This window comes from Pongo abelii, chromosome 1 (genome assembly GCF_028885655.2).
Source record: "Pongo abelii isolate AG06213 chromosome 1, NHGRI_mPonAbe1-v2.0_pri, whole genome shotgun sequence".
Classification (NCBI taxonomy): domain Eukaryota; kingdom Metazoa; phylum Chordata; class Mammalia; order Primates; family Hominidae; genus Pongo; species Pongo abelii.
This window is the reverse complement of record NC_071985.2, coordinates 57125779-57139178: the sequence shown is the minus strand read 5'-3', so window position 1 is coordinate 57139178 and position 13400 is coordinate 57125779. Positions and strand designations below refer to the sequence as shown.

The 13400-nt window shown below is 35.0% G+C and overlaps 1 protein-coding gene across 1 annotated transcript; it reads left to right on the top strand.

The window, feature by feature from the left end:
* Nucleotides 1-3214: 3214 nt before the first annotated feature.
* On the top strand, nt 3215-7524 carry RGS1 (regulator of G protein signaling 1). Its single transcript, XM_002809682.3, has 5 exons — nt 3215-3409; nt 3773-3853; nt 4264-4325; nt 5719-5882; nt 6635-7524. Exons 1-5 carry the CDS (start codon nt 3273-3275, stop codon nt 6818-6820), a joined length of 630 nt encoding a protein of 209 aa, XP_002809728.2. The 5' UTR covers nt 3215-3272; the 3' UTR covers nt 6821-7524.
* The last annotated feature ends 5876 nt before the right edge of the window (nt 7525-13400 follow it).

The window sequence follows — 13400 nt, the reverse complement described above, 5'->3', positions numbered from 1 at the left end:
ATGGCACCTCTCACAAATATCTGTCAGCCCCACTACACAGTGAACCCCTTAAGATAGAGATTAATTCATCTTTGTATCTGCAGTACTTTATGTGTGATACACTGTAGGGATGCAATTAAGGTTTGCTGAATCAAAACATTTTGTTTCAATGGATCAAGCTATCTTTCCATGTCACTGACTTTTCCAGTATGGATACATTTTTATTTTAAAATAGAATATTATACTCATCGTTACCCCTTGTCTCACAATTCTAATATCTACAACAAGATTTTAGCAACATTTTAAAAGTTCAAACAACATCAGGTTTAAGGAAAGCACTCCCTATTAGTATTCCAGTAATTGGAGTAATTGAAACCAAATGTTTCAATTGAAATCAGTTCAGCAAAGATTAAAATTTTCCTTATTTTTTCTATCAATATCAACGGCCATAATCTGAAATGTCTTACTGAACCAATCTCCTAGGTATTTTAAAATATAACACTGGGATTTTTAGGGAAGGAAAAGTATCCTGTATGGTACTATAATGATGGATACATATCATGATACTGTTGTCAAACTCATGGAATGTACAGCACCAAGAGTGAACTCTAATGTAAACTATAGATTTTAGATGATAATGCTGTGTCCCTGTAGGTTCATCAATTGTAACAAATATTTCACACTAACGAGGGATGGTGCTGGTTGTGGAGCTGGAGGCAAGGTGAAAGGTGGGGAGTATGTGGGAACTCTGTACTTTCCACTCAATTTTACTGTAAACCTAAAACTTCCCTAAAAATGAAGTCCATTAATTTTTCTTTAAAAAAAGATATAACACTAAGACTACATGAAGTATTCCTTTTCCTAGACACTCCAACCTAGACATTTTAGCGCAGTTTCAAAGAGGGAAAAATGAAACCCAGATTGTGAGACCCACTGTTTCTTCTACTGACGTTTTTGAAATCCTCTACTATTTCAACCAAAGTCATTGATTCAATAAAGTTACAATTTGACAGTTTATCTTTTCTTAGTGAAGTTTACAAAGAGGGGCCAGATAGTGGCACTCTCTTTAAAATTAATAGGGAACTTTCAATGCCCTGCCATGCACTTGTCAACACTTGCTGATACAACTTGACCAAATTTGCCTTGTTCTGGAATACACAGACTTTGGATGGATGAGCAAACAGCCTCTGAGAGAGCAGCTGCTTTATTGCATGACTAAGGTGACCTCATCAGCCAATTGTGATACAGGAATTTTGAAAGGACTCCCTCTTTCAAGAGTTTATATTTCTATTCAAGTGTGGAAGCATGCACTTGTAAATGCTTGCGCTTCAAAATGTATATTGGAATAGGGGTAGCAAAATGTTGGGAGCATCAGAGCAGTTCCTAAATACACTACAGGCAAAAACTTATTTTGATCTCAGACCAGAGTTTCTTAACGTAGTGTCAAAAGAAAACACTATTTCAAAAAACTATTTTCCCTATCTAAAGAGGGTTTATTTCTTTAACAAGTTAGGAGCCCAACATTTCCCAAACTTACTTGGCTCCATAACTTTTGCTGCTGCTCTTGTTCTTTGGAAACTGTCAGTATATTTGGATGATAATAATAGTGGGCTGTTAAAAATAATTTTTAAATCATTTTACTCTAACATAACTTACTCACAATTATCTAGAGGAGTGAGAGGATACTAGATCAACAAACATGAGCAATGTTGAAGATTTTAACAGGAAATTAAGTATGGACTGAACCACAGGAAGTATACAACCAAATGCCTTTATGTCATCTGTCTTTGAGCTTCATTGGTTTCATTAGGGTCACTTCCAAAGTGGCCAGCTCATCTCACTAGTTATCTTTCTTAATGCCTTATGTTATCTTCCCAACATAAAATGATGCTTGTTACATACAATATAATGAGCTCATTATAGTGAAGTTAATGACTGTGTATAAGTGAATTTTATAATATTGTAAATGTGTTTTCTTCAAATATTCTTTATCCTGATGATAGAATCAGAACAGAAAAATTAATACTCCCCTCCCTTTTATCAGCTTTACCTAATACCATCAGAAGCTTCACTAAGTAAATGCCTTTTCGTCCTTTTAAAGGAAAGTATTGTCCTTTCAGGGGTAAAATCCAAGGAGGCTTAAGTTAAACTGGGTACTCTATAGATAAGCCACACTTGTTATATAAACTCTTGAAAGCTTATATTTTACTAACTTCTCTATCCTTATAAATGATTAGTCATCTAGTTCCTTGAGTTTTGTTTGTCTTTTAAACTTTAATCTCAATTAAAGCTAAAACTGTTATCTCTCCAGAGATACTGCCAAAATGTGAAAGATCATTACTTAAGAAGTACACATTATTGGTCTATCCAAATAGACTTTTATTTTACCTTGAGCAGTTTTTCCTCTGATACTGTGACCTTAGTATCAGTAGGTTTACAAATTATGTCATATTTGTATACAATTAAACATTTATTTATGATTTGTTTTAATTAAACTTTATTTTTTCCTAATATGCAAAATATGCAAAAATCAAAGTTCGATATACTAGTTATATTCTTAATAAATATGAAAATAATATTAAAAGCCATGCACCCCTTAAAATCATCCTATGTATTGCCAGTCGATGTCTAGCACACACCTTGGAAAATATTAACATGGAAATTTCCTGCCATGGAAATAAGGGATGAGAATTGGAGTGGGAAAATGTGAAGATAGCCTCTTATAACTTTCCCTCCTATCAGATATGTGCAAAATAATTAAACAAAAATTATTTGTTTACTTTGCACTGCTTCCTGCAGAAAAGAAAAGAACTCTTAAAATATTTTGATCAGATGAATTTTACAGTCAAGGACTATCCAAAGCATTGAGTAAGATACAACTCTATGTGATGAATTTCTATGTGAGTTTCTATATGATAAATTAATATGCCAAATGAAACAGTTTATTGAAACGTGCAACTTTTTTAAAATAAACAAATATCCTCCAGAACCAAAGACTGATGCTGTTAATGCTTTAGACATGTGACATATGTGTGTGTACCTCTGTATGTTTAATTTTCTTTCTTTCTAATCAAGTGACCTGTTCTCGTTTGGTTAAGTTTCAACCACAAGACACCACTGTATGCTTTTTTTTTTTTTCAAGATACACGTCACAGCACACCAAGAAAGGGGGAACTTCCAGTGTCTGTGGTAACATCACTTGATAAACAGACTCCTTTAAACAGCAAGTGCCTGTCTGCTCTACTATATAAAGCAGCAGAGACGTTGACTAGCGCATATTTGCTAAGAGCACCATGCGCGCAGCAGCCATCTCCACTCCAAAGCTAGACAAAATGCCAGGAATGTTCTTCTCTGCTAACCCAAAGGAATTGAAAGGAACCACTCATTCACTTCTAGACGACAAAATGCAAAAAAGGAGGCCAAAGACTTTGTAAGTTTGTTCAGAGTCTCACTTTGTGAATTTTAACAAGTTATCTCTAATGGCAGAAGGATTGAGAATGAATGGAAGAGAATGTGAGCATTTAGTTTAGCCAGATCAGAGGAGTTAATTGCCTGTTGTGAATAATAAGTAATATTCAGCTGTATTAAAAAATAAATCTTGATATGGCATTAAATTGGGTAGGAGTTTTTCCCTACATGGGCTCATAAAAATGGGCTCTATCCGAAGATAGCAAAATGTTGTATCAACCATTTTTAGTATTGCCTTATTCCTTAGAGAAATTTATTCTATGTCTTTTTACAAATAAAATGAATTCTGAAGAAATATGAATATTCACTTTTATGTCTTTTGTAGTGGAATGGATATGAAAGCATACCTGAGATCTATGATCCCACATCTGGAATCTGGAATGAAATCTTCCAAGTCCAAGGATGTGTAAGTACACTAATATGCTAAACTATCATTATCATTTACAAGAGAAGCCTATGCATTATCTCTATATCCCAGCAAGGGATAAATACTGCGCACAGTAGACTTCATTTCTTTTAAGTAACATGCCAAATAAAATTAGACTGTATCAGTACCAATGTAAATTGAATACAAATGTGTGCACACACATATTGGACTTTATCTATTTGGATTTTTTTCAAACTTTATTGGCAGGTTTTTTTTCCATAACTATAGTAACTCTAAGGGAAGTTTTGCACTTTGTGAATAAATTTTAACATATTTATTAGAACTACAGATTTAGTTTGTGAAGTTATCAAAGTGTAACGGCCATTCTTATTTCTTTTATGCTTACATTTTAAAAATTGACTAATGTATATACATTTTGTCCCCTGCAGACTTTCTGCTGCTGAAGTAATGCAATGGTCTCAATCTCTGGAAAAACTTCTTGCCAACCAAAGTAAGTATAACTATTGAATGTTTCTGGGTTCAGCTCAATACTCTAAAAAATTGAATGGCTTCACTAAAGATAGTATTCTGGGTAGGAAAGTATGCAAAAAGTTGTATTCTAGTTTGTCTGTAGTTACTGATGACTTCAGCATAGTATGCCTCTTAATAATGCTGACTTAGCACTCAATTCTGCCAACTCCTTTTAGACAAATTTGCCAAGACAATTAGATATTTTCATAGGTCATTATGGAGATAAAATTAAACATTGTGCTGGGATTCTGATATGTAAAAATTTTAAAAGTAAGCCAAATATTTTAACATGTACATTGCCATTTTGAAATCTGCCTAAAGAATGTATTTTTCTACACTTGGATGTAACAAGTATGATTCATTCATTCAATTAATTCAATTATCTTTCATACATTCATCATTCATCTCACCCTTACGTAGAGGACATTGTAGAGGTACCAAGGATTCAAAATCAAAGACAGTCTCTTACTGCCTTGAAGGTGGTTGAGATACATAACATAAATAATTGCATTATTATAACATGATAGTTTTTATGACATAAATATGATAGAAGGATTTTTAAGCACATATAGTCTTGTGGAGATTTTCTGATGAGAGAAGGTAAAGAATCAAATCAGCTTGCCATCCCCTTGTCTTGGGCATTACAATTCTACAATTCTACTGAGATTAGGACCTTTTTCAGAGGTGTAGATGAGCAGTGTGGTCTCTATCTCTAAAGAGTGAGATTATTGTTTTCTCCCCACAGACACCCTAAGGAGCTTCACTTGGGAATCACGTTCACTGTAGCTCAGCTGACTTTGTTTATAATTCAGCTAAACAAATAAATGGCACAGATATGGACCATAAATGATGCAATATAAAAGTCTCAGTAAACGCTAGCAAACATAATTAGTACATCAGGCCTACAGATCATATATAGGCCTAACATTTTCTGGCTAATATAAATTAGATGTGGAAATTATATTTACTAATTATTGTGATGTTAATGCCTTTTGTCAGTGTTTGCTTCCCTAAAATACTCTCTATTCTGGCTAAGCTTTGGCATATATAAAAGATGGTTTTATATTCAGCGGAGCAGAATTTCAATTCAAACAGCAGATAGAAGCAAAACATAGTTTGGTAGCCACCATCAAGTAGCAATGTGACTGTGAATGAGTTTGTCTGGCCCCAGATTCCTCTTCTATGAATGAAGAAATTTCAAATGACTTCTCATCTCTACAATCTATAACACAGCTATTTCAGCTGTAGCTGTCTCTTACCTTCGTATGAATAGGATGCAATTGTATTTTTCTTACAAATTTCTTCTTCAAATTATTTATTTGTTTGTTCATTTAATTTAATTATCTCCCCACCCACCCCTCCTTTCTTTTTAGCTGGTCAAAATGTCTTTGCAAGTTTCCTAAAGTCTGAATTCAGTGAGGAGAATATTGAGTTCTGGCTGGCTTGTGAAGACTATAAGAAAACAGAGTCTGATCTTTTGCCCTGCAAAGCAGAAGAGATATATAAAGCATTTGTGCATTCAGATGCTGCTAAACAAGTGAGTATTAAGCTTATCATCATCAGTTTCTCCGTAAGAGACTCTATACGCAGAAATAACATTTAATATATACAACAAGATAAAATCATTTTGGGGTATATAATTTTACTTCCACATACTTAGGTATATAAATGTAGTTCAGTGCAATGAGAATCTAATTTTTTATATTGGTGAAGGTTTCAGTACAGTAGAATGAAGAGATTGATTTTACAAAACCAGCTGCCGTGATGAGGGTGAGGGAAGGGTTAAGGGTATTGTTACTGACCAGAACTGCATGTCAGGGAGTCCTTAATGAGCACTCTCGTTTTGGATAAGAAAATGCAGATTAGCGTAATGTATACAATTGCAGCAGCAAAAGTATTTCCAATTAACAGTATTACCAGATAAATATTCTTGGTCCAAGCAGAAAATATCAACAAAAAGAGCCTTCTCCTCCTGTAAATCTTAAATGCCCACATCACTCTTTGTGATACATGGATCATCTTATGTGGATACTTAAATTTTTCATGTCTGCTTCTTTTGCCTCTCCCAACTATACATGAGGAAATTTGGAACAAAGACATTTTTGTAATATTTCTTATCTCCTTCACACCTAGTATAGAGCTGATTTTACAAAGGCATTTAAGAGATATTTGAATTGATTTAAATGAGGCCTTAAAATTACTTTCTGAGGTGCTTCAAAAAACACAGTAACATCATAAAATTTGCAGTAAATAAAAGTATATATTAGCTAACAAGGTTTTCTTTTTTAGATCAATATCGACTACCGTACTCGAGAATCTACAGCCAAGAAGATGAAAGCACCAACCCCCACGTGTTTTGATGAAGCACAAAAAGTCATATATACTCTTATGGAAAAGGACTCTTATCCCAGGTTCCTCAAATCAGATATTTACTTAAATCTTCTAAATGACCTGCAGGCTAATAGCCTAAAGTGACTGGACCCTGGCTGAAGGGAATTAAAAGATAGTATCAAGTGCAGAAGGAATGTGCCAGTATGGCTCCCTGGGTGAACAGCTTGGCCTTTTTTGGGTGTCTTGACAGGCCAAGAAGAACAAATGACTCAGAATGGATTAACACGAAAGTTATCCAGGCGCAGAGTTGAAGAAGCATAAGCAAGACAAAAACAGAGAGACCGCAGAAGGAAGAAGATACTGTGGTACTGTCATAAAAAACAGTGGAGCTCTGTGTTAGAAAGCCCCTCAGAACTGGGAAGGCCAGGTAACTCTAGTTACACAGAAACTGTGACTAAAGGCTATGAAACTGATTACAACAGACTGTAAGAATCAAGGTCAACTGACATCTATGCTACATATTATTATATAGTTTGTACTGAGCTATTGAAGTCCCATTAATTTAAAGTACATGTTTTCAAATTGCCATGGCTACTATTGCTTGTCGGTGTTATTTCGTTTTATTGTTTTTGACTTTGGAAGAGATGAACCGTGTATTTAACTTAAGCTATTTCTCTTAAAACCAGGGAGTCAGAATATATTTGTAAGTTAAATCACTGGTGCTAATAATAAATGTGGATTTTGTATTAAAATATATAGAAGCAATTTCTGTTTACATGTCCTTGCTACTTTTAAAAACTTGCATTTATTCCTCAGATTTTAAAAATAAATAAATAATTCATTTAAGATTCTTCTTTCTACCATCTCTTTAATATCTAAAACTATTATCTAGTGAATACTATATTTTATGTATTAGTTTGGACAGAATTCATAATTTTTCTCTCTGCTATCACAAGGCACAAAATCAAACAAATATAATATGATCTCATGTTCAATAAGAAATTGAAATCTTTTAAAAAGGGATAGAAAAGTTATTTCAAGAAGTAATCTAATCAACAGCATATATTTTATTGTGAGTTAAAGTTCATAAAATCTAGACATATTTTCTCATTTAACATTCATAGCAATCCTATGAAAGCTGAGACTCAGAAAGATTAAGTCACTAGTTCCTAATTTTAGTTAACTCTCAAAATTATCTAGAATGTTAAAAAAACACACACATATCCCTGTTTGGGGGTCCCATACTAGAATGACTGAACCAAATCTCCAAAGGGTAGGATATGGGAATCTATATTTAAAAGAAAGCCCCAAGTGATTCTGAAGATGATTTTATAATCCAGGGTTCGGAACCTAGGAATTAAGGGACAGTCACATTACCAGGGATTGCCCAGAAGTCATCCTACTACAACCTATTCTCCTTCCTCTATGTAACACTGCCACCCACCGACCAGAAGGCATTTCCTAAATCACTAAAGTCTGCAACAGTCCTGAGTGTCACCTAAGCAGGGAAAAAGACTCCAAAGTAGGGCTCACCTACAGAAAGCAGAAAAATCATCAAGATGATGCATATTCCTGAATAGCCTGTACAGCTCTTATCTCCCTGTGCACCTGTGCTTTGTATTTTATTCAATAATCAGTCACTCACATATCACAAAGAAATATAGTTAATGTATGGATAATCTCACTGTGGACTGGCCCAGTCATCAGGCACACAGCAATGGTAAGGGGCAATATGCAGATCAGGTACAAACAGAATTATTCTTGAGCTGTCATGGGACAGAGTTTAAATTGGTTCTACATTATGCTTTATTCCTGCTTTATCAGGTCATATTGTAAGAGAAACTTGGGAGTCCAGTGATGATAATAATCATGATAATAAGCATCATCATCATCAGTTATCTCTCTCTCAACTCATTCCATCACCAAATTCTGCCAATCATTCTTCCACAATCAGTGTCTGTGGTTAGAACATCACTTGCTCTTTTTTATTACCCGTGTCCTAGTACAGGCTCTCATAGTTTGCCAGTTCACATGACATGTTCTTTGTCTTCCCAGTCTCATCTCTTTAATTTATCCTCTGAACAGCTACAAACAACATCTTCTGAAACACAGATTCGGCCACATCATTTCCCATGACATATAAAATGAAGTACAAATGTCTCCCTCTGGGCTTCAAAACCCTCCCAGTGTAACCTTCATGACATAACTCTCATTACTCAACTCTGGGTATCCTTCCTACCTTGAAGTCACACTGGATTATTCACCTTATCTTATATAATTCCAAGCCTTCACTATCTACAGCCTTTGGTTATGCTCTACTCTCTAAAATGGCTTTCCTAACCCATTCCACTTTTCAAAGTTAAAGCAATTCTTCAAGATTTTGTTTGTTTGTGTTTTGTTTTGGTTTGGTTTTTTGAGACAAGTTTGCCTAGGCTGGAGTACAATGGCGTGATCATGGCTCACTGCAGCCTCAACCTCCCAGGCTCAAGTGATACCCCTGCCTCAGCTTCCCAAGTAGTTTCCAAGGACTGTCACATTAGTTACAGTCCAGGCCTTCAAGACTGTTAGGAGCAAGCAGTGCAACTGTCTAACACACTCACCAGTCATACAATAAATGCTGCTGGTTCTTCTCTTGACAAAATGCCAAAAACCATCTGATTTTGGACAGAAGATCAAAACAAGCAGCCTCTTCATTTTGACCAAAAAAAAAAAAAAAGTCATCCTGGTTGCATAGATTCAAAATAATGTAAAATACTTGAAAATATAATTTTATTTTTATTGTCACTTTTTTTTTTTGGAGATGGAGTCTCACTCTGTCACCCAGGCTGGAGTGTAATGGTATGATCTCAGCTCACTACAACCTCCACCTTCCGGGTTCAAGTGATTCTCCTGTCTCAGCCTCCCAAGTAGCTGGGACTACAGGCACCCACTACCACGCCTGGCTAATTTTTGTATTTTTAGTAGAGATGGGGTTTCACCATGTTGGCCAGGCTGGTCTCAAACTCCTGACCTCAAGTGATCCACCTGCCTCCCAACATGCTGGGATTACAGGCATGAGCCTCTACGCCTGGCCTATTGTCACTTTTTGTTATGATGTGACTGTTTCGTTAGATCATTCACAGAATATACTTAGAGCTAGTGATATCTACTATTTAAAAAATTTGATCCAACTGGACAATCTGATTTTCAGTTCACAGGCTATGTTCTTTTGTAATACTAAAGCAATGGCAGTAAACAATAGCATGGCTAAAAGCCAAAAATGTTTTTTTTAAATTTACTTTTCTCAAGCTTGTTTTGCGGTACTTTCCAATATGCCTATCCCAGAAAGCTATGAATCTATGAAGATGAAAATGTAATGGTGTCTCATAAAAATTACATAATTACCCATTTAGCTTACATGGAATGAAGTTCAAGTTTCTTTGTTTCTGTGTGCAAACATGGGCTGTATTACACTAGTAGGAATCTTTGACAATCTATTGTTGAAAATAAAAAAACTACAAAATTTGTGAGGGAAAAAACATAGTAAAAGGTGGTTTAAAATGCCATCAATATAAATTATTTTATATAGCTATAGAATTTTTGCAAGACTAGGATGAAAACATCTATAAAACAAAAATCAACAGTCAGCTACAGAAATAACTCTATCCTTTTTGTTGAGAACAGTATCTTGAAGCTAAAGCTGTATCACCCCAATAGCAAAATTTTATATCTTACTACATGCCTAAACTAAATGAAACCTTCCTACAAAAAATAGAGACAAAATACAAAACCTTCTATGGATGTTTCTCTACAGTAAATATTTGACTTGGTATATACTCCTCAGTGGCTCCTTTACTTTGAATATGAAAACAGGACAAAAAGAAAAAGACAGAAAGAGAGAGGGAGAAAAGGGAAAGGAAAAGGGAGATGGGAAGAGGGAGGGAGAGAGGAGGGGAGCACAGGAGGAAGGGAGGGAGGGAGAAGAAAAGAAGAGAAAAGAAAAAGAAAAAGCATTGGTGAAGCATCTTAATGTATCTCATTTGATAATTTGAATGACTGAACTGTCATACTTTTAATATTTTACCTTCTCAAATTGAAATTTTAATCCAAAAAGGATTTTGCTGTAATTTAGAGTTGGCTATATAAACTTACCATAAAACTTCCATAACTGGTAGATTAGGCTGGGGATGTCAATCTAAGTCTAAAAGAACCAAATTTAGAAACCTATGGGAACCATGCCTTAATTTGGAATATTGTCCCCATTTAGGGAAGATCTATATGGTACACTTGATGATTGAGAAAGGAGTCAAGCTTGCAGGATTAGGGAGCTGATTTATTTACATAGGAAGAAACAGTGTATTGTAAGCAAATTGTTTTAATTTCGAAAACTTTGTTGGTCATGTTTATTATGTTTTAGAATTTAATGTTTACATCCTCTTCCCTCCCTCTCCTGTCAAACTCATAAGCAGGGTCAGATGTCAGCTAGGAGCCACCTAGCTGAGTATGACCACTTCAAATATTTTAGGGAGCATTTCAAATGAACTCTCTCTATGTCACTCGAATGAAAGAAAAACCAGCCTCCTCACTTCTCAAATAAAAACTCTAAGACTTCCTGGAAGTTTTTTTTTAGTAAAAAAGCTATTCAAATAATACATTATAATAGACATGGGCTTTGTTCATCCGGGAAAAGTACTGGATTTGCTTTTGTTCTATGTTTAACTTGCATTTTTACTTTTACTTATCATAATAGTAGCTGGTTTGTTTTGTCCTTTTTTTTTTCTTTTTTTTTTTTTTTTTTTACAGGGAAGGGATGTTAGGGTGGATCTTGAAGAACAAACATAACCCAACCAGGGGAGAAAGAAGGTAAGAACATTCCAGATGCAGGGAATAGTCTTAAAAAGTCTGGAAATCAGGAAAAGAAATACTGTGTTCAACAATAGTGATTTATTTAGTTTGGCTGGAATATATAGGGAAAGAGAAAGTATAAGAGGGAAAGCTAAAAAGGTAGTTTAGGGAAGATTCAGAGAGAAGATACAGTCTACTCCAAAAAGAGTGAATTTTTATCTTTTACAGGATAGGTAACCATTGACGTTTTAAGCAAAAGAATAAAGTCTTAATTGTTTTTGAATGTCTACTATGGGGCAGGCACTGTGCTGGATACATGTGTTATCTGTTTAATCCATATTAAACTTCTTTGAGGTGAGTATTGTTAGGCTCATTTTATTGATCCACAAATGCAGAAACAAGTGGAAAAAAGTATCTAACAACATATAACTAGTGAATGGCAGATCTAAGATTTGAACCTAGGTTTGTATCTTTCCAAAGACTCCCCATTATGTCACGATTCTTCGTGGAAGGGAGATGATTTATTTGTGTTTTAAAAAGGGTAATTCTAGATTTACTATGAAAGACACTTGCAAAAGAAGACATAATTGAGTAAGGAAACCCAAATATGAGGCTGGTTTTGTAGCCCAGTAAATGAGAATCTGAGCCTGAAACAGGGCAGTAATCAAGTCAATGGGAAGGACAGGGCGAATAGGCAATACTTGGTAAGCAATTTGCTTTGATGAATAATTAATAGAGAGCAATATAGGATACATGTGAGGAGATTGGGCTGAGCTCCCAAAATTACAGCAATGTTCTCTGCTCTAACATACTGTCAATGAGGTCCTTCCATTACAAATGCTCATTAAACAATTTGGAAATAGAATGTGGTAGCACTGGAGGAAGATTAAGGCATACGCTTTCAAGAGTTTCCACATGCAAAATAAATTATGCAGTATTTTCAGTAGACAATGGTTTATTCCAATTACCATGCATATGAAACATTCCACATGTTTTCTCTCAAAGCTCACTTTGAACTTGGACAAAAGCAGAGGCTTGCAAGATACCATCCAGGCTAAGAACAAAAAACTAGGATCAAGAAACTCAAAAGAATTGCAGCAAGCAATAGCTCTAAGGTCAAAGCACCTTTTACAGACAGGAAACAAAACCAAAATCTAGGATTCAGGCCAAGAGATGAAAAAAAAAAAAAAAAAAAGCTTTCAGACACAAACAAAACCATCATGGCGACCCACAGCAGTAGACAGCATGGAGGCCTGTGTTGAAATCAACAGTGGGGCAGGAATTCTCCCTCCTCCTGTGGGAGATGGGTCTATGTGACTGATGGGATGATTGTAGTATTCACTTCTTGTCAATAGAGAGAAAAATAGGACTGAAGGCTTAAGGTAGCCAGTCACTCTTTCAGCACATTTCTCAGTTCAATCATCTTTGCCTTAACTCCTCAAAATGAGTGAAGATTTTTTTATCCTTTATTTTTACATAGAGAAAAAGAATCAGAATGATGTAAATTTCAGATATTCTCCCATCCCCCTAAACTATGTACTGCTATTCTAGTCAAACCTAGAAAGTGAAAAATTTAGTAGGCTTGGTTTAAGTCAGTAAGATCAACACATTCTGCTCTGGTTTCATCTTTTATCCCCTGCCTTGTAACCCTCAGCATGAATTAGCGATAAAAACAGATTGTACTCCTAGTCTAGTGCTTTTTTCTTAAATCTGTCAGTTAATGAGACAAATGACCCACTATGATGAAGTAATAGGTAGAACACATTCCCATAGGAAGAGCTAAATAAGATACTTCCTATAATGTTTCTTTGGCATAATTTTGACTAGATTGATTACAATTTATACTTTCTATGGGGGTAGTAATAAGTGCTAAATAAGTCTGGAAAAGAGTCTAATTATT